The 18,781-nt window shown below is 45.7% G+C and overlaps 1 protein-coding gene across 1 annotated transcript in view; it reads right to left on the bottom strand.

Annotated features, from left to right (window-relative positions):
* Positions 1-18,781, bottom strand: part of TENT4A (terminal nucleotidyltransferase 4A) — a 606,146-nt gene that overhangs the window by 480,612 nt on the left and 106,753 nt on the right. The window contains exon 2 of the mRNA XM_078687633.1: positions 14,293-14,416. Coding sequence (XP_078543759.1) covers positions 14,293-14,416 — 124 coding nt within the window. The remainder of the gene's footprint in view (positions 1-14,292; positions 14,417-18,781) is intronic.

Below are 18,781 nucleotides of genomic sequence, written 5' to 3'. Positions count from 1 at the left end.
TTCACTATGCACAATACAGCTACAACACAAAATACGGGTGACCTTTGCTGTTTTTTTCCCCAGACAAAAGCATTACACAACCAGTTATAGGAGAGAGTATTTTATTTGATGTCTAGCAAAAGGTCCATCGTTACGGTTTTATCCATATGCATCAAACTTATAGATTCTCAAAGAGTGGCTACTTAAAAACACTTTCATGCAAAGTACAGGCAGAAGAAACTATAAGAGAGCACAATATTCAACCTAGTAATTGCAATAGCAGAAACCTCGAGCTTTCCTGCCCTTCACATACAATAACCTCTCTCAAAGAGTAAGGCCGGACAAAGTGACATAGTACAGATAGGTCAGTCACAGGATTCTGGTCTAACACAAGTTTCCTTCCATTTACTACTACCAACCAGAAAAGGAAAGATTGACAAAACAGAACGAGCGAATAGGTAGCTGTAACGTTATACAGTAGCAAACCTGTAGTTAACATGGGTCAAAATGTCTCTGAAGTCTCAGCCTCTTTTCCCCAATCATGGAATGGTTTCCAAGAACTGGCAGTAACTAGAACCAGTTTAGACCTAACTAATGAAATAAAAAGACCACGCAAAAAAAACTCTGGAAGATGAATGTATTTTAATTTCACATCGCCAAGAATTTCCGGAACATTTGTTTGCTTTAAAATACAGTAGAATGGGGAGGAGCCAAGATGGCGATCGGAACAGTCGCATGAACGCTTCGCTCTGAGGTCCCTTCCTCCCCGCTTGCCTATCCTGTCGATAATCCTGATCGAGGCTTTATGTTTTCTGTTGTTAGAGAAAAACGCTCACTTACCGTCTGATTTTGTGGCTCCATCTTGCAGTGGCTCCGGAGATCTGTCCTTGTCTGCTTGCTGGCCTTCCCGGCCCTGACGCCGGGGCCTCGAGTACAGCGCCCGCCCGGCAGTGTTCGGAGTGTTGGCGGCCCTGGTTCGGATGAGAAGCCTGTCGATGGGAGCCTGGGAGCCGCGAGCCGGGAGAGATGGAGCTGACCCACCCCCAATAGTGGATTGTCCCATATACCCGAGCAGTTGGTGAGCCGGAGAGAAGCCGGGTTGCCCGGTTCCCCTTGGGTGTGACGCCCACTCATGTTAATAGTCCCGTCCGGGAGCCGGTGCTTGGCTCCCGGAGAGCTGCAGGGAGCGCACCCGGCCTTCTGGTGACTCTCCTTTCTTTGCCAGGCGCCGGCCGCCGCCGATCAGCTGTGAGACCTGTTGCCTCTGGCGGTCGGACTGGACTCGGAGGTGGAGGGGGAAGTGGCGGAGAATGAAGTGCTTAAGATGGCGGACGACCCCTTGGAGTGCATCCCTCCCGGAGACGGAGACACTGCTGCATTTGAGACCCCCGGACCTCGGTTACATGGGGCGGCGCTTACACGTAGTCATGTGCTGGTTGCACTGGTTGCCCTGCGGACTGCTCTGCTTCGGAAGTCCTGGGACTTGGAGGTACGGATCACTGCCATTGCCGATCCGCCATTTTGTGGCGTAGTGACTTCCCCCCGGGTTGGTGCCGCTGCCTCTCCTCCGGTTGCTGTGCCGGGGTCCCCGGATGAATCTTCGATTTTGAGGGAGCGAATGGATCTGGCGCCTGTGCTGCAATGCTTCCCACATCTTGTGACTTCCTATCAGTGCTTGGCAGACCTGATTTTGGACTTGGCCTCGCTGGTGATCGGCGTATGGTTGCACTCTGGATGCCGCCATGTAGCGTTGGCTCCTTCTTGGTGGCTGGGACAATGTTGTGCGAAGGTGCCGCCTGCCTCACCTGGCTGGGGTGGACTTTTTGTATCGTACTGTCTCCTGACTGCAAGGCTGATTAGCAGTTATACTATTCACAGAAGTGGCCAGGGGTGACCTCGCTCGGGTCCTGGCGGGACTTCTTCCTAGTTAATGGCGACTCCGGGACACGTCTTGTAGGACTGTTATTGATTGCAACCTGTGCGTTGGCTGTTCTCAGTATTTTCTTTGGCCTCGGTCTTTATACTTTTAGCTGCGGGGATAGGGGGGACCGGGTGTTTACATCGCCGGCTCCTCTCCTCCTTTTTCGTTTTAGTCCTCTTCTTTTTCTTCTTATTTCCTTTCTTTCGGGTGACTCTGGGGCGACAGGCACGCTGTTAGTGGGGTAGGCCATAGCCATTACGGTGATGTAGGGTGGTGGGTGATGGGGGGGGTTTGTTATTTTAATTTGTTTTGTTCTATGGTCCCTTTCTTTCCCTTTTTTCTTTAGGGGGTTGGCTATGTCTTCTTTTTCCGTCCTTTACATATCCGGCGTCTGCACTTGCCTTTCTTACTGTCTGGTACGGGAGGGTTTCTACGCAACATCTTGCTAAATTGCTTGCTATTATTTGACCTTTACTCCTGGCCTGCCTTAGGCGGGCATTGGGTGTATTTGGCTCCGTTATTTATGATTGATTTCTGATTGCATGGAGGGGTATACCTCTCCCGTCTTTTTGTCTGATTGTGTTGTGGGATGCCTCTGTTGCTATAGCCGCTGCCTCCGCTCAATATTATAAAAATGAAACCTCTTTTATCCTTGTGCTTTCCTGTGTTATGACCACGTCTTACGATTATAACGTGCTTCTTCCTTTTATCGTACACATCTAAACTGCTCTGTCTTGATCTCCTGATTTTGCGGCCGGCCCCTGTGGTTGTAGGCCCGCGCTCTTATCGCTCTGATTGCTTTAATAAAGGTTTTAAAAAATAAAAAAAATACAGTATAATGAGAAAGAAAAAAACCAATCTGCTCTAAGGAAGCCACCTCATCAAAATTAAGGGCATTCGTGTCACATGAACTTTGAACCCTGTGCACAAATCTCCGCAATAAAGTCTTGCCGTAGACTTTGTTACAAGTAACCATCAGAAAATAGGATCTTCAACATATTAAAAGACAAGCATTTGCAATGCAATAGGTCTCGCAATTGTGAGATTGAGCTATTGACATTGTAAATTACAATGCCTTTTGTGGGTTTTAAAAAACCTGCAATAATAAAAGGCATTGTCATTTACAATGCCAATAGGTAAAAGTTTCTAAAATGTGAGATCTATTTGGCTTTTTACAAAAAAGCACTTTGCATGCTGGAACTTGTAGTTGATACTCCGTCAGACGTCTCAGAATACAGAGTGGTGTTGGATACAAAGACTGGACTGGTCGAAGGTGACAGATCCTGGCTGCTACGTTAACCCACTGAGCTACCTTACTCAGATTGAACAATGACATGCAGGGTACAAACATCTCTGTAGCAGCCCTATTAACCCACTGAGCTACCCGAGTAGAAAAATAACTGAGCTGATTGAAGCAAACAGATCTGTACAGCAGCCACATCACCCACTGAGCTATTTCATTATGTTTTCCTACATAGTACATTCCAAGCTGTTTATTTCACAATTTATCTTCCAGATACCTCTTTCACCCCACAGTCAAGGCACACCCTTAGTCTACAGCTAAGCAGCCCCCTCATCATACGTGGACAGCTCAGCTCGTGCGGCCTCGGCTGCCAGCCCCTTTAGTCATGCCTTGGCCTGGTGTGCAGCCTTCCCCACCACTGATCAGCGCAGGGACCCTTGCATTAGATGCTGGGGGCTGTGATGCGGAGTGCTTACAGAAGTCTCATTCCAGCAGAAAGTTCACAAAACAAGAAAGATGAAAAGCTTTCCTGCCCTGGCGTTCCTCCCAGGCAGGGTGGGGGCGTTTTTTTTTGTTGGATCTTCTAGGCCCCACCGTGTCGAAAGATTTGCAAAAGACCCCTCCGCCTATAATAATGTTAACAATGTATTCATATAGCGCTTCAACCTACAGTTCTTTCATTTCGAAGTTCTGCAGATAGCAGGTGTTAATGTTAACAAATTTAAGGGCCCTTGTTCTACCAATCTCGAAAGCCTGAGCTGGGTAAAATGGGATTCGACAGGCAGATCACCAGATGTTAGCAGTGAGCATTTAACGTACCAATCCATCAGGAGACGCCATCTCCTCTTTGTGGCCTGTTTGTAAATTCCAGTTTCTTTTTTTATTTTTCCATTTTCCCAATATCTCTCCGGCGGATTGGGAGATCTATGTTAAAACGCTCTACACAGCACCACATGGCGCGAACATCAGTTGTGTCTACCCATGACCTGTTAATAAATCCGGATGGAGCAACCCCTCCTCTCAACATAGCAACAGATGAAATAACAGGAATAATAAAGAAAATGCGTTCAGGTGGTGCCCCTGGACCTAACGGAATCCCCACTCAAGTTTTTAAAGCCTCTGCCGGAAAATGGGCCCAGTTACTGACACCTGTCTTTGAGGCCGCAATACTGGGAGGCCACATCCCGGCATCTTGGCGAGGATCACCCTTCGTCCCCTTCCACAAAAAGGGTTCGCGATCTAATCCCGATAAATATCGGATAGCCCTCCTTGATGTGGACGGGAAGGCATACGCTAGCGTCCTTTTAACTATTATACAAGGACAATGGAACCCAAAGGTAATTCGGTAGGAACCTTGGGTAGTATATTATAGAGAACAGTGGTCCCTATTCTAAAAGAAGAAACAAGGGGAGATAATCATACACTAGATAGAAAGTATGTCTTTTGTCCAGCCGGACAAGAATTTATTTTCATAATAATTTTCAATTAATAGCCTTTAAGAAACAGTCAATAACAAGTGGGCACAGCCGTGACCCACAAATCACAAGACAAAACAACGAAAAGGATTGGCCAAAAGGCAAGCCAAAATGGGTCTGTATACTTGTACTCAGTTTACACAGACATAGATTAACTTCTAAACACCATTACACACTCTAATACAGCTCAATCTTAATGCATAAGGTGTGTATTGGTGTCTTATCCATATTGTTAGATTGTAGAAGTACTGCCCAAGAACGGTTCTGTACCTCTACAAAAACAAATAAAGTACAGAACAGCGGCATATTATGATCTTCTCTTCACAACTGTGTGGAGTAAGACGGCGGCAGAGCAACTTCGAGCCGGAGGAGCTCCACTCGCCATCATCGAAGGGTATTGCTTCCCGCCGCGTGTGGGGCCATCAGAGGCTGGTCGCAGGGGTGCTGGAGCCCCGGTGCCTGTCCTGACCGTTGCTGGGACGTCAACTGCCCGCCGCGGGTCTGAGTCAGCCGGCCCGGCGTTGCAGCCTGATTGGGCCGGCCCCGTGAGGAGCCTGCATCTTGCTCGAGAAGACGTCAGGTGACATGGAGGCTTGGACAGGCTGGAAGACGCGCCCTCATGGCTGGGGGGGGGGGGTGGGGGGTGCAGAGCGAGGCAGCCTGGAGGGGCGCTTGAGGGGTCGAAGTGAGTAAGAGGCCTGGCGCAAAGGCACCTGAGAAGGGGCCCCCGTCCACTCTGCCCTCATTGAAGCAGCGCTACCCCCCGGGAAGGCCCAATGAGTTTTGTGGAGCAGCGGAGGAGGGGACAGGTCCTTCCGCACTCTGGACTGGGTCAGATTGCCAGAGCGGGCACCTGAGGCAGTACACGAGGCCAGAGCGGCGCCTTTCAGGTTCGGCACGGGGCTCAGCTGGCACAGCAGCGGAGGATCGTCAGGCCTGCCCAGACACCCGGGACAAGTTAAAGGCTTGTGAGCCCTACTGACATTTGCCTGGTTTCTGCCCCACACAGGAGCAGCAGCCCCGGTGAGTCAGCAACACAGCTGGAGTGGGACTCAGTCCCCCAGCGGGCCCCGGTGAGCATTCGGCGCCCTTAAAGCTCTCCAGGCACTCCCACAGCTCTTTACTCTGGCTTGTGAGCCCTGTCAACATTTGCCTTCATTTCACTCAAGGCACTTCCGCAGCGGGCCTGTCCGTCAGAGGCTTGGCTGGACTAGGCTATTAACATTCACAGGACAGGTTTGGTAGTGGCCAAAGGCCATTTGCTGAACTTGAATTGAACTGCGCTTGCAAGGCATTGGGTCTGAATTACATCATAGGCAGAAAAAGGCCAGGCTGGGATATACTGTATTATTGTCTGAATGAGATCGTTCGGTACCCAGCCCTGAACCCTGAAGGTTTTACCTGACAATATTTCTTATTTGACTGTTACTATCTTGTGTTGTAAGGTAGGGCTTTAATCAAACCGGACAAAATCTAAGGCTGGTCAAGGACTAGTAGGTACACTAGCTGCCTTTTTATCAAGGGCCGAATCTGCTCTCATGCACGAAATTGAATGAACGGAGCGCAGATTATCCCTGGATCCTCAGGTGCTACCTAGTCGTCATACCCTCAGCACTTTAAGCTCACAAAAGAACCCAGTTGACGGAGCACCACGAACTAGCAGGTCACACTCCCTAAGCCCTGAGCTTGCTAATGTTCAGGAGATAACAGACTTCCAGGTTACACCAATTCTGCCAAATGCAGTTATGAGGGCCCAGAAATCTAAATCAAAAGGCAGAGGTAGCTCAGCACCCCCGCCAAAGACAGAGAAAGGGCAGGTAGTGACTAAGTCATACAAACAAAGCCACCTCACATCTAAACTACTATGTGGTAGAGCAACCAAGTGGACAGGGAGCTTACACCTGAAGCTAATCATGTCATAGCTCCAGTTGAGGTGGTTCCTGAGCTGACTTTAATTCATAACTTGGAGAAGGGTTTTTGGGATAAATTGGAAACTAATTACAGCGCACTTAAATCTCATCCTTCAAAATGTAACCGTTATCGAGAGCAGGTTATCATGTTTAGAAAAACAAACACCTAGCATTCCCACATTGCCTATAGAGCACCGACCTAGGCTAAATAGGAACATGGGTGGGGCCATTAGAGGGGGTGTTTACAATCCGGAACTTTCGCGGAGAACTAGGACACCAGAAGTTTCCCACCAAGGGAGACCGGGAAGTAACGGTCCACAAGTCACTGTCTTCATTCCAGACGTAAGAATTCTCCCAAGTGATTGTCAGTTTGTAAATCCCCCGAACACCGATCAAGTGAATAAGGCATATAACAATATTGATTAAAGGCCCTAAAAAACTCATGTACCCCTGTAGATCATCACTTCGGTCATTCACCTATCAGTGGCACTAAATTTGAACTTACATCTGCCTCCAGAAACATCCAATATTGTGGTTTTAGTGAATGTTCCCCCATTGTTGCCTGGTGACAGTGAAGACTGGCCATTTCTGAGGAATAAATCTTTGCATCGTGTAAACGCAAAGACAGGTATAAGTAATAATCTACTATTCTCGGAGCTTAACACCATCGATGCTGTGCATTTTCCCGCTGTGCGCTGGAAAATTAAAAAAAAACGCAGTTCATGACGCGCTCAGCTCGTCATGAGTGTACAAGAGGTGTACTTCATGACGAGCTGAGCTCGTCATGAGCGTCAAAGGGGTTAAGATAGCACACAGTGTTAGGTGGGTAGGTCCAACCAATAACTCACTGGCGGGGGATTGCATTGTATTGACCTTCAGGCCACCAGGCCTGGTAAGATCCATATTAGATAGGATGGCTGACCAACCTATGAATAAGTTAAGGATCTCTATATTAGCACAGGTTTTTTAAAATCGTCCACCTAGATTGCGACCATACTTAGTGGAAGAAGAGAGCTCATTAAGGACAAAACAGTATACACAGTTTCCAACCTGGTATCACGGAAATCGCTTTGAGCCACTAAACGGTCTTGCTGATATAGACTGACTAAAGCTAAAAACGAGTGCATCAGAGGACAATGCCCATGTATCTGAGATTCCCAATTCACATGGGAGTGATAAAGAGTACACACTCTCTATAGACCCTAAATACAGCTATTGCCCCCCGCAGCTGTACCATAATTGAGGCCTGGGAACAGCTGGGACTATTGGGATAGATTTGAATGCCAATCAAGCTGAATGACCATTGAATAGTGGGGATGGCAACATGCGCACAATTGCCAACCTAATATCCGCAGCCTGCGTCTAGTTTCTTGGAATGTTCCAGGCATTTCTCGAAGGTTTAGACAGACCTGGGTCCAGTATGTCAAAACATTTTGACATTTGCACACAGAAACATGGAGCAGGGACGGTCTCTCTGGACGGATACAACGCATTAACTGTCCAAGCTGAACCATCATTGGAAGGGAGGGCAAAGGGAGGCCTCGCAACCCTAATTTCGGTACAGTATGAGTCGCTAAGAATAGAAAAAGTAACTGAATCCGCATGGTATCAGCTGATTCTGTGTTTTAATTTGATTAATGTACCCATATTAGTCAATTGGTACTACAATATTTTTGATACACAGAATGTTGTGGTTATCAATTCGCTGGACATGGAGATTGTTAAGGTAGCAGTGAAGGTCTTCCCTTTGTGTATTATTTGGGTAAGAGATTTCAACTGCACCTTATGTCAGCTTTGCGGGAGCAAGGCTTGTAGGTTAATAGATACTGATAATCAACCTATGACCCACTTTAAACATACCATACAGGGCAACGCCTTAAACTCCATTATTGTTGTGAATGACCTATGTATGATTGACACTTTGGTTAGCACTCAAGTGGTGCAACATCCGACATTTCCGGGGGGGGGGGTGTCTGGGAGTCGTGTAAGCACTATTGATTTTATGCTGATTAGTAGGTACTCTCACCTTGTTGATAAGAGGTCGAACCCAACCCTGCCAGTGATCATAATCCCCTTACTGTTTCGCTGCATATTGAGGCACGAGAGGGCAAGGCCTCCGATTGCCTAATAAAACAATCGCAACCAAGGGATTAGGCTAAAATGGAACGCAATAAATAAGGATTTTGAGGGGACTATTATTAAAACAAATCTATCTCAAGTAATGACCTGCTTAACTGATACTTCACTGCCAGATGCAATAATACAAAGTTTTGAAATTATTTGTGATGACGTGGCTAAGAATTTGCTCAGACCGGTGAGAAAAGGCAGTCTACCCAAAATAAGATTGTTCAATGCTGAGTGTTCTGCGGCGCAAAATAAATTGAAAAAGGTATTACATAGTGTCCCCTGAGATCGGGATATGATAAAAGTAGCCAGGAAGGTCTATAAAAAGGTAATTGAGGATAGAAAGGATGAATTGAGAAGGCAGGCCTGGGATGATCTTCAAAAAGCAAGTGCCCTGAAGGATTCTAGGAGCTTTTGGGAGGTGCTAAATCGCCCCCTTTTTACTAATGAAAAAAAGGGGGATGGATACTAACAGTGGGGGCTTGGGAGACCCACTTCACCTAAAGAAAGTTTCGCCAAGTGAGTCAGAGGATGAAATAAGTATCAACATACAAACTGCACAACAGCTTAGTGCATCACTTTCTTTAAGCGAAGTGGAGGAGGCCCTGAGAAAGGGTATTCCCCTAAAAGCTCCAGGGCCAGATTAGGACACCCTGGATTTATTTAAAAGCAACCCACAAATATGGGCCCCACTGTCACTTAAGGTTTTTAAAGCAGCAATTGTGGGCCGTATTCCATCATCATGGAAAAGAGGAGTGGTGGCGCCGATTTTTAAAAAGGGAAATAGAAATGATCCTACATGTTACAGGCCGATTTCTTTAATCAATGCTTCATGCAAGTTGCTGGGGAGGGTAATTCATGCACGCCTGGAGTCATGGGCCAATGCCTCTGGCCTTATAGTGAACACTCAATTTGGCTTAAGGAAGGGAAGGGGATCGACTGAGCAGTGCCTCAATTGGTCTATGATTATGGGCAAGTACATGAAGGCCAGGGGTGTTTCAATTCATGTGGCCTTCATGGACTTGTCCAGTGCCTTCGACACAGTTTGTCAGGAAAAGCTATGGACACTATGGGATTTGAGGAACTGCTGGTCACCCTGTTACGCAGATTACACGCATCTACTACTGTAGCTATCCGGTATGGTCCAGGGGGAGAAAAGACAAACCCAATTGCCTCAACCGAGGGAGTGCGCCAGGGCTGTATATTGGCTCCCTTCTTATTTTTAATATATAGTAATGGCTTAGAATTTTTTTTTACTACAAATACACTTGGATTTTCCAAGAATAGGAGGCAAACAGGTACCTTTATTGTCCAATGCGGACGATACAGTCCTGATGACCTTAACAGGCAATAGCCTACAAAAGTGTTTGAATGCATTCACTGAGTTATACAGGACTGGACCTCAAGGTTAATTTTAGTAAATCTTTTTTTATGTTCTGTGGTTCAAACAAAACTAAAACACGTAAATATATAGTAAATGATATTGCAATTGACAAAGTGCCAAATTTTACTTACTTGGGGTACCTTTTTAATAATAAACTAAGTTGGGACCATTGGATTACGACAGGCTACAACAAACTAGTAGAACCATAGAGGGGCTTTTTCGATTTGCCAGAAAACTTGGTCATAAGCAGATAGCCGATTTGAAAACATTGTATAAAACCAAATGTCTGTCAGTGGCCACCTATGGGGCAGGAGTATGAGGATATCATAAAAGTGCCCTAGACTCAAATATCAGAGAACAATTTTTTAAAAAGACTTTTTTATCCCCAGTAGTTCCCCCACTCAATTCTGTCATTCTGAGGTGGGTATGGACTACGTGACTGACAGAATTCAAATTGCCCTCTTGCTATTATGGGGAAAATTTGGACCTCTGAGGACCTATTTTCAAGAGATACCCTAAGAGACTGTATGAACCTTGACAATGAAATGGCAGGCCCCTGGTTACGTTGTTGTTAAAGAAACTTTTTATAAGATAGGCCTTGAAGATTTTTATGATAACCCGGAGTCTATTCAACCCAATATAAAAATGGGCACTAAAAACACATACTATAATGTTTTAAACTGGTATAACCAGACCAGTGGCACAGTGGATCGTGCACTTTTAAATCAGCAACAATTTTATTTGTCTTTTACCACCCAGGTCCATTCACGTTTTCTAACGACTAGAATTCTTTTAAGCACACTGCACTTTCTTGTCGCTTTACCGAAACGGGGGGGTTGGTGTGAGAGACTTCCACCCCCTGTCCATGTAACAATGAAGCCCAACAGAGCACAATTCACCTTATGCTTTTTTTGCACACTCTACAAAGACCCAAGTGTGAGAAGTTGGCCTGATATGTGATGTCCACTATTCAAGTGGGCACCCTGTATCAATCCAAACAACCCTTATGGTGATGGTTGTAAAGTCAACCTTCTAGACCAGCTATCCTAGTGGTAGCATGGACAAAGCAGTCTTAGGCTAACACTTCAGAGAGCATGTGAAGCCAATTGTTTTACCAATAATATCCCCTTGAATACCAGATGAAAGGACACCACACAAGGTATATATAAAATATATATGTATTTATTTCTAAAACAACCCCTCTGCACTCTTTATGAGGTCAGAGTTCGAGATACAGCACAAGTAACTTAATAAGCATACGTTAAGTTGCACAAATACAATTCTGCCCGAGGGGCCTTACGAACCATATACTAAAGAAGGGGTGTAAGTACCACTGCAGGAATAGTGAATAGGCCTAGGAAATCGGTGGGGCTACACTGAATAACCACAGGTTAGGAAGCAGGAGTCCCACAGGATGCGTGTGCAGTGTCTAAAAACACACGCGTGTGTTCTCAGACTTAGAATGGGAACGTACAGTTTAGAAACTAGTTAATTTCGGACAGTCCGGGTGGACTTCGAGGAAACCCAGTTAAATTAGGACACTTGGATAGTTATTACCCAAGGGAGCACTGGAGTACTCGAGTCACCTCACCCAGGGAAGCCGGGTGCATAGGTGCGAAGTTGTGTCGGCTTTAGTCGTCGATTCCTATGGAGAGCTGCAAGAAGATGCTGCAGGCGACCAGGATGAAGATGTCCGGGTGGATCCAAGGGCGGATCGGAGAAGTGAAGAACCTGAAAGCAGAGGGGACAGAGTCTGGGTCACTAGCCAGTGACCAGGATGGAACCAGGACGGAACCAGATTATGTCGAGCTGCGATCAGTGAAGAAGTGAAGCTTGTCTCTGCAGCCACGTGGACCAGGAGGCGTCGACTACGATCAGGAGCTAGATATCGGACTGTCCCACAAAGGCTCTCGCTGTTGGTGGTGTCGGCTTCCGGATCAGAGTCAACAAGCCTTGGCAAAGGCAACCCACGCAGGATACGGAGATCGGCTTCTGGTACAGACCAGCAAGGTCTGTGGAGCTTCCCCTTTGCAGGAAAGCAGGAGCAAGCCCAGAGCAACCAGGCAAGCAGCGTTGTTTCAAAATGGAGTCTTCAAGATGGCCACTAGCTAACGGGCCAGCAACCGCGAAGACACGTTGAGAGGAAATGCAAGAGCAGGCCCCACGCGGCACTCGTGGAGTGTGGAGGGCTGAGCTTCGGTGCATAGCGACTGTGTTGGGGCTTCTCAATCCCCAATGCATAACTTAGAGGACGCCTCAGAAGCTGCACAGTTTCGCAAAGAGCAAAATGGCCAGGTGTCCGGTCCCACGCCTCTCGTGTCCGCCGCGGGTCTCAGCTTTGCTGGAGGTGTGGGTCGGGTCGGAGAAGTCTGGAAGTCCAGTCCTGTGAAGCAGGGTCGTCGGGATCCTTCAGGAGCGGCGACAAAGCAAACCGGCAATTTACTAGTTGGTGCCTGTTTGCACAGGGTGGTCACTCCTTGACCACAAGGGAGATTCTTCAGTCTTCTAGTTGCAGTAGAATGTCGAAGGTCCAGAGTTTCGTGTCAGAGTTTCAGTTCAGGATAATCTAAAGTCTCAAGACTCCGCTCCTAGCTTTATACGAATTAAAGGGGCTGGATTACCTGCTAGGTCCCTCCTATGGGTGGGACCAGGGAAGGGGGTGGTTGCACCCCTTTCCCTTTGTCCAGTTTCGCGCCAGAGCTGGGGTTGGAGTGCCCCAGCAACTGGTTTGAACCGGACTATACATGGAGCACCTTGTGTGCCCCAGGCAGTGTCTCATTCTTTTCAACCCACCCTGCCCCAATACACTATAGCCTGTCTGAGGAGGTCCTAGTTCCTCCCAAGGCAGGAAACCTATTTTCCAGGCCTCCCTCGCTGGAAGGGCTCCCAGCTGCATGAGGTCAGACTTGTGTCTGTGGCAGCAGCATCCATTTTGTGATGCTGAGGCTCTGTTTAACTTTAACCGGGTAAAGCCACAACTACATGTCTTCTCCCTCTAGAAGGGTGGAATGCTACCCCCGCCGCCAGAACTGGCTAGAACAGCTATAAGGAAATGGTTCCGAAAGCTGCAGACAGGCTCTGCTCATGCTAGAGCACCATCCCACATAAAACCAAGCACTCTGCCTGCAGGATTGTTAAGGCCTGCCATAGGAGTGACTTATAGGTATATATGTGTCTATATATAATGGTAGGTATAGGAATACTATACCTAAGCAAGGGGTGATTACACGACCTTGCCCCAGGTGAGTGATCAGCCAGTTGTGTCAATTTGGATGGCCAGCCAGGGGTGGCATAATTCATGCTGCAGCCCCTGGTAGGCTTGGATGCACCTATGCCCTGGGTACCTATGGTACACTATACAGGGGCTCACAAAGGTGACCCAACATCCAATTAGAGATGTACCTAAAGCACATGGAGTCCATTTTACAGTGAGAGCAGATAGATGGCCTGGGATCCTGTTAATCAGGGCCCTAGGCCAAGTCGAAAACAGGCTAAACACTAGGCAAAAAGTTGGGGGTAACCATAACCAGATATCCATCCTCCTACACCAAGAGCCCGTTTTATTGAGCCTATTTTAAGGGACATTTGTCCCTATTCTTACAAAGAGGATTCTAACTATTTAAGGTCGCCATCAACTGTTACTATCTGCAGCTGTGCTAAGCTTAATCAAAATAGTTTTTCTAATTAGGAAACGTTACGAATTGTATATTGCTTTTATTGAATTTACCTAACCTGGTTTTATTTTGTGCATTGCTTTTAAACTATGTGTAGAAATGTTATATTATATGAAAGTATGATTTTCTATAAACTTATGATTCATTAGAATCGAATAAAGTTATTTGACTGACTGGCTGCATATTGCTTTTCACACCAATGTACAAAGGAAGTGTCAGGTTTTGGGAAAAGCTGCTCTGAGTAACAGACTGCATCAGGCTGATGATTTATAGCAGCACTATCATCTTCATTACTAATGCCAGATTATAAAGTCATGGTTGCACGACAAAAACATGAATTGATTAGTAATTAGATTACCATCAATTCATAATGCTTGTTGTATGCAAACCTTTAGAAGACTTGGATAACGGCATGACTGAGCAGACATGTCTTAACTCCCTCCTCCGCTAGTGCATTACACAACCCACTATTTCGGTGAAGACAAAGTTATCAGCCATGCCATCAGGAAGCTTAAAGCATTGATGTCCTCACCAACATGTTCCACATAATCGGCATAAAAAGCATGAAGATTATCTACTTACATCAGCTGTAGGCCAGAGGTCTTTGATGACTGTTTCTATTCTTTTCACAACCTCTCTCCGCATTGCTGCTTCTTCAGGACACGGAGACATGAACTCATAAAAATCTATGATTTCTTCATGCAGCCTAATAAGAAAAATAAAATAAAGTGCAGTCAGCACAGTGGGACACTTCCTACTAAACTACAAAGAGAACGGATTCCCGTTAACTTTATTGTTAACCAGCCAATTGCACAGATGATAGACTGTGTAGTGAAAGTCCCCAACAAAAACATTGTAGGAATACACAAAACGAGAATGCTACTTTTCTGTATTATTAGACGATCCATAGACTACTCTGAACAAACCGTCTGACCTTGCCCGACACTTACAACACTATATAAAAGAGTGAAGGTAATGTCCTCATTATTGTGAATTGTAAGGCAAGACTTGCCGTTTAGATGCGTTATAGGTTCCAGTGCCACTTAGTATAAACAATTACCAAACACTTATGTCTGTTCTTCTTCAAAATTAGTAAATGTGAGCAAATAGATAATCAAAAGAAACAAAAGTAATATAATCAAAGTTTATCCTAAACGAAGAACATTAATATTTGTCAGGTTTGTGAAAGTCTTTCAGAGGACCACATTTTTATAACCCAAGCAAAGACCAGTTCATCAATACGTTAATCTAAACTTTGTGCTTGCTTGAAAAAAAGGCTTGCGTAATAAAAATAAAGTACCTTTTCAGGTAAGGATTCGACAAATGCATAAATGCACTGAAACAAATCAAGAGGAAAGATTAAGCAAGAGATTATTCAGAGATGGCACAGCATGGCAGCTCTGGCATTACGCAAGCAACAAGTTGGACAGGGCAGAGATCACATGTTGCATTCTTCCCTCCCCGCTTCCTTCGAGCAATTATTGAATTGCAGGAAGGCATTCCCAATCACACCTCATTCCTTGATGGAATGTGGAGGATAGACAGGAGGGTGACATCATTTTTACGGTAAACAGATCTAGCTCGAAGAATTAGATAATTACCTTTGGTAACGCCTGGTCTTGCAGAGACTATCTAGTCGCAGGTTCCTTACCTTAAAAATAATGCCCAAGTGTAAAACTGGATCCGGAATATTTGCGCTGCAGCCCTGTGACCAGTAGCTGGTGTAGTTCGGTTCCGCATGGCACAGTCCGCATCAGAAATTACGTTTGTGGCACTAATACAGGCGGCACCTCAGCACACTGCTGTCCGTTACTTTCTATGCCAGGATGAGCAATAGTGTGACAAACTAAGGACCTTGACAGTGTTCCGTATACAGTAATTGTTTCCCAGTGCGAGAAGGATGGATGTGTCGGTAAGTAATCTGTAGGTAGTCTCTACCAGATAAGGTGTTACTGAAGGTAATAAACTGGTTCAGACAGACTTATTGCTGCAGATTCCTTACCTTAGAATATATACCCAAGCAAATCCAATTAGACCAGAAGAACAAGTTACTTACCTTCGGTAACCCATTATCTGGTAGAGACAAAATCTAGCTGCAGATTCCTTACCTTAGGATTTCACAGGCGTCAGGCTGGATCCGGGAACTTTTGCTCGAACTATAGCCCTTGCGCACTTGGTCAGATGACTCCATTTGGCTCTACGCGACTTCCTTGTTAGTCGGTTAGGACGCCAGTCACCTACATAGGCACTACCCAGGTGCAGGGACCTCCGTACTTTTCACTTCTCCACACCAAATGCGTGGATCCATGACATGACTGATGAAAGTGTGTGCCAAAACTATGGCCCTGAAAAGAGGCAGTAACCCTAGCCCTAAAGAATAAGTCAGAAGAGCGGGGAGGCATGGGTGGGTCTAAGGAATCTGCAGCTAGATGTAGTCTCTACCAGATAATGCGTTACCGATGGTAAGTAACGTGTTGATCTGATAGAGATTTACAAATGCAGATTCCTTACCTTAGAATAAATACCTAAGCTATACCCTCCTGGTGGTGGGCTGCGGACAAACTCCTCAAACTAGAAAGGCCTGCAGGACCGAACGGGCAAAATGCCCGTCCTTGCAGACCAGACTCTCCAGGCAGTAGTGCTTGCAGAGACACACGTTGCTGCCTGGCAGATGTTCAGGACTGGGACACGTCGAGGAAAGGATGCAATCGCAGCCTTTCCCCTGGTGGAATGGGCTCTTTATCTCTCAGGGGGCTGCTTCTCAGCCAAAAGCATAGCAGATCTTTATGTAGAGAACGAAGCAACATGAAATGGCCTTTTCTACACTTCCCAACCTTTCTTAGCTCCCATGTACCCCACAAAGAATTTGTCGTCCACCCGGAAAACACGTGTGGTCAAGTTAGAACAACAATGCTCATCTTCTTTAGAGGAATGCAGGGGAGCAAAGAAGGTAGGCCGCAGAAGGGGGAAGCACCAGTATCTGAAATGCCATCATCTAAGGGGGGGGCTTACATGTTAGTGCCTGAAATTCATTCACCCTACGGGCAGATTTTATAAAACCAGAAGTGCAGGGGTGTGGAATTGTTTAAAAAATCTACTTGTCCAAGGGACAAAATTGTATAGAAATCTACTTGTCATGCAAAAAAATCTACTTCCCTTAACTCTTTACTGAATCAATAAGATAGACAGGCAAAAGTGTTAATTAGGTTGTAGACCGTGCGTTTTACACATTCAATACATTGAAGCTTCCATTTGGGAGAACAGTGTCAACAAATGTTGCATATTCGAATCAGAAATTCCCAGTATAATGTACACCATGGTAATGTGTAAGTCAGTATTCCATATTTACAGGATAACATTTTTTCATAAGTTATTTACAAACAATATCGGCTAGAACGAAGCTGCTACCCACAATGCATTTAAGATTCATGCAATAGTCAGGGGTGGATATGAATGCGATCTGTGATATGTCTAGATTAGGGTGTCCGCTCAGGAAAGCATGACATTTCTAGCTGTCCTGGGAAGGGATGGGTCTTCAGATTTCAGCCCCACTTAGATCAAAACATCATCTCTGAAAGTGTGTAAGGCTTTCATTTGGATGACTCAATCTTTGACACTGTGATACATAACGGGAAGTTTGGGATGGGGAAGCACACTTAGACCTATGCTGTAGAAGTCTTACCAACATTACACAGTCAGTCCTAGAAGCATCAATAGGGAATGAAGTGCCCTTTGCAGCTGCATGTGAAATAAATCACTAAGCTTGAATCTTTACTGCACGAGAAACGTCTATCTAAGCATCCCAAACAAAGAATCTGCAGCAGCTCGAAAGTACACTTCAATACTGGTTTGCTGGGAAGTATTATCTTCCACCAAGCCCAAGACTCAATTTGTTGTACAGGCTCATAAAACAGTGGCAGACACTCCTTAAGGACACCATAAACTAACAGTTGAGGTCAGGGGTGAATTACCCTGCCCCGGCTTGCTATATGGAACCAATACAAGGGCAGTTCATATACTGATCTGCACATGATCTAAAATAACAGGTCAGGTGACTTGCTTTTTAAATAAAGTATACAGTGGTGTAAGAGGAAACCCAGGAAAAACACGAGGAACGTATCTTGCAGGACAAATCTCATAGCAAAAAGAACCATGGGTCTATTATAAAAAAAAAGCCAGAAGTAAAAACGGTTTTGTTTTCAAAACATTCCCCTGTTCAGCTGTAGACTAGAGACTGATCTATCAAACTGTGGGGGAGTTTTGAGAGGCTATGGGTGCAGACATCGTAGAGGTGACCACCCACAATAGTTTGTGAATCGTTTTTACTTTCAGAATGGAGAGCAGTAGGGAAGGGAAGTGGGGGGATGGTGGTTTTACATCAGGGGTTTGAGAGGGGACAGAGGTGAGCATCCGACTGGGAGCAAAAGAAAGAAGAATAAACGTTGTCTAGAGAGGTTTGAGGATTTAGATCCAAAAGGAAGAGAATGAAGGCGACTTAGATGGGGAAAGAGATATAACATGAGGTTTAGACTAGGCACAAGACCAATGGCAGAAGGTTGAGACTGCAAGACAAAGACAAGTTGGACAGGGAATTCGAGAAATGACAGCGTGCTGAGATAGTAAACAAGAAAAGGAAGTGTCATTAACACAAGTTGATGTGGTTGGCGTGTAAAGTAGGGGAGGTTCTGTTGTTGGCATTTTGTGATTTCTGATATAAACTAAAGCACACAGCATAAGAACAATTTCACTTTCTTCTGCTGCATCTCCGGAGAGGTTTGTAACGTTAGCTCTTTCTGAGTTTTGCAGCTTTTAACGGGACATTCTACATGTAGTCTATTCACTTGCTTTGCATGTGATTACTTTCCAATCGCATAAAAAAACAATCCTTCCTCACTGCCTTGGGGTACAGACCTTATCTCTGTAGTGCCATTTCAAGCACTGCTCCCTTGCAAAGATGTAGCTGTAATATAGAATCCAAGGCCTAGGCTAGAGAAAGCCAGTACAACACAAAGGACAGACTTCTAGGCCAAGAGAGGCATTTACAGACTGAAAGCCACAAGTCTTGCTGTTG

Source organism: Lissotriton helveticus, chromosome 4_1, assembly GCF_964261635.1.
Source record: "Lissotriton helveticus chromosome 4_1, aLisHel1.1, whole genome shotgun sequence".
NCBI classification, from domain to species: Eukaryota; Metazoa; Chordata; class Amphibia; order Caudata; family Salamandridae; genus Lissotriton; species Lissotriton helveticus.
This window is presented reverse-complemented; position numbering and strand designations above follow the sequence as displayed.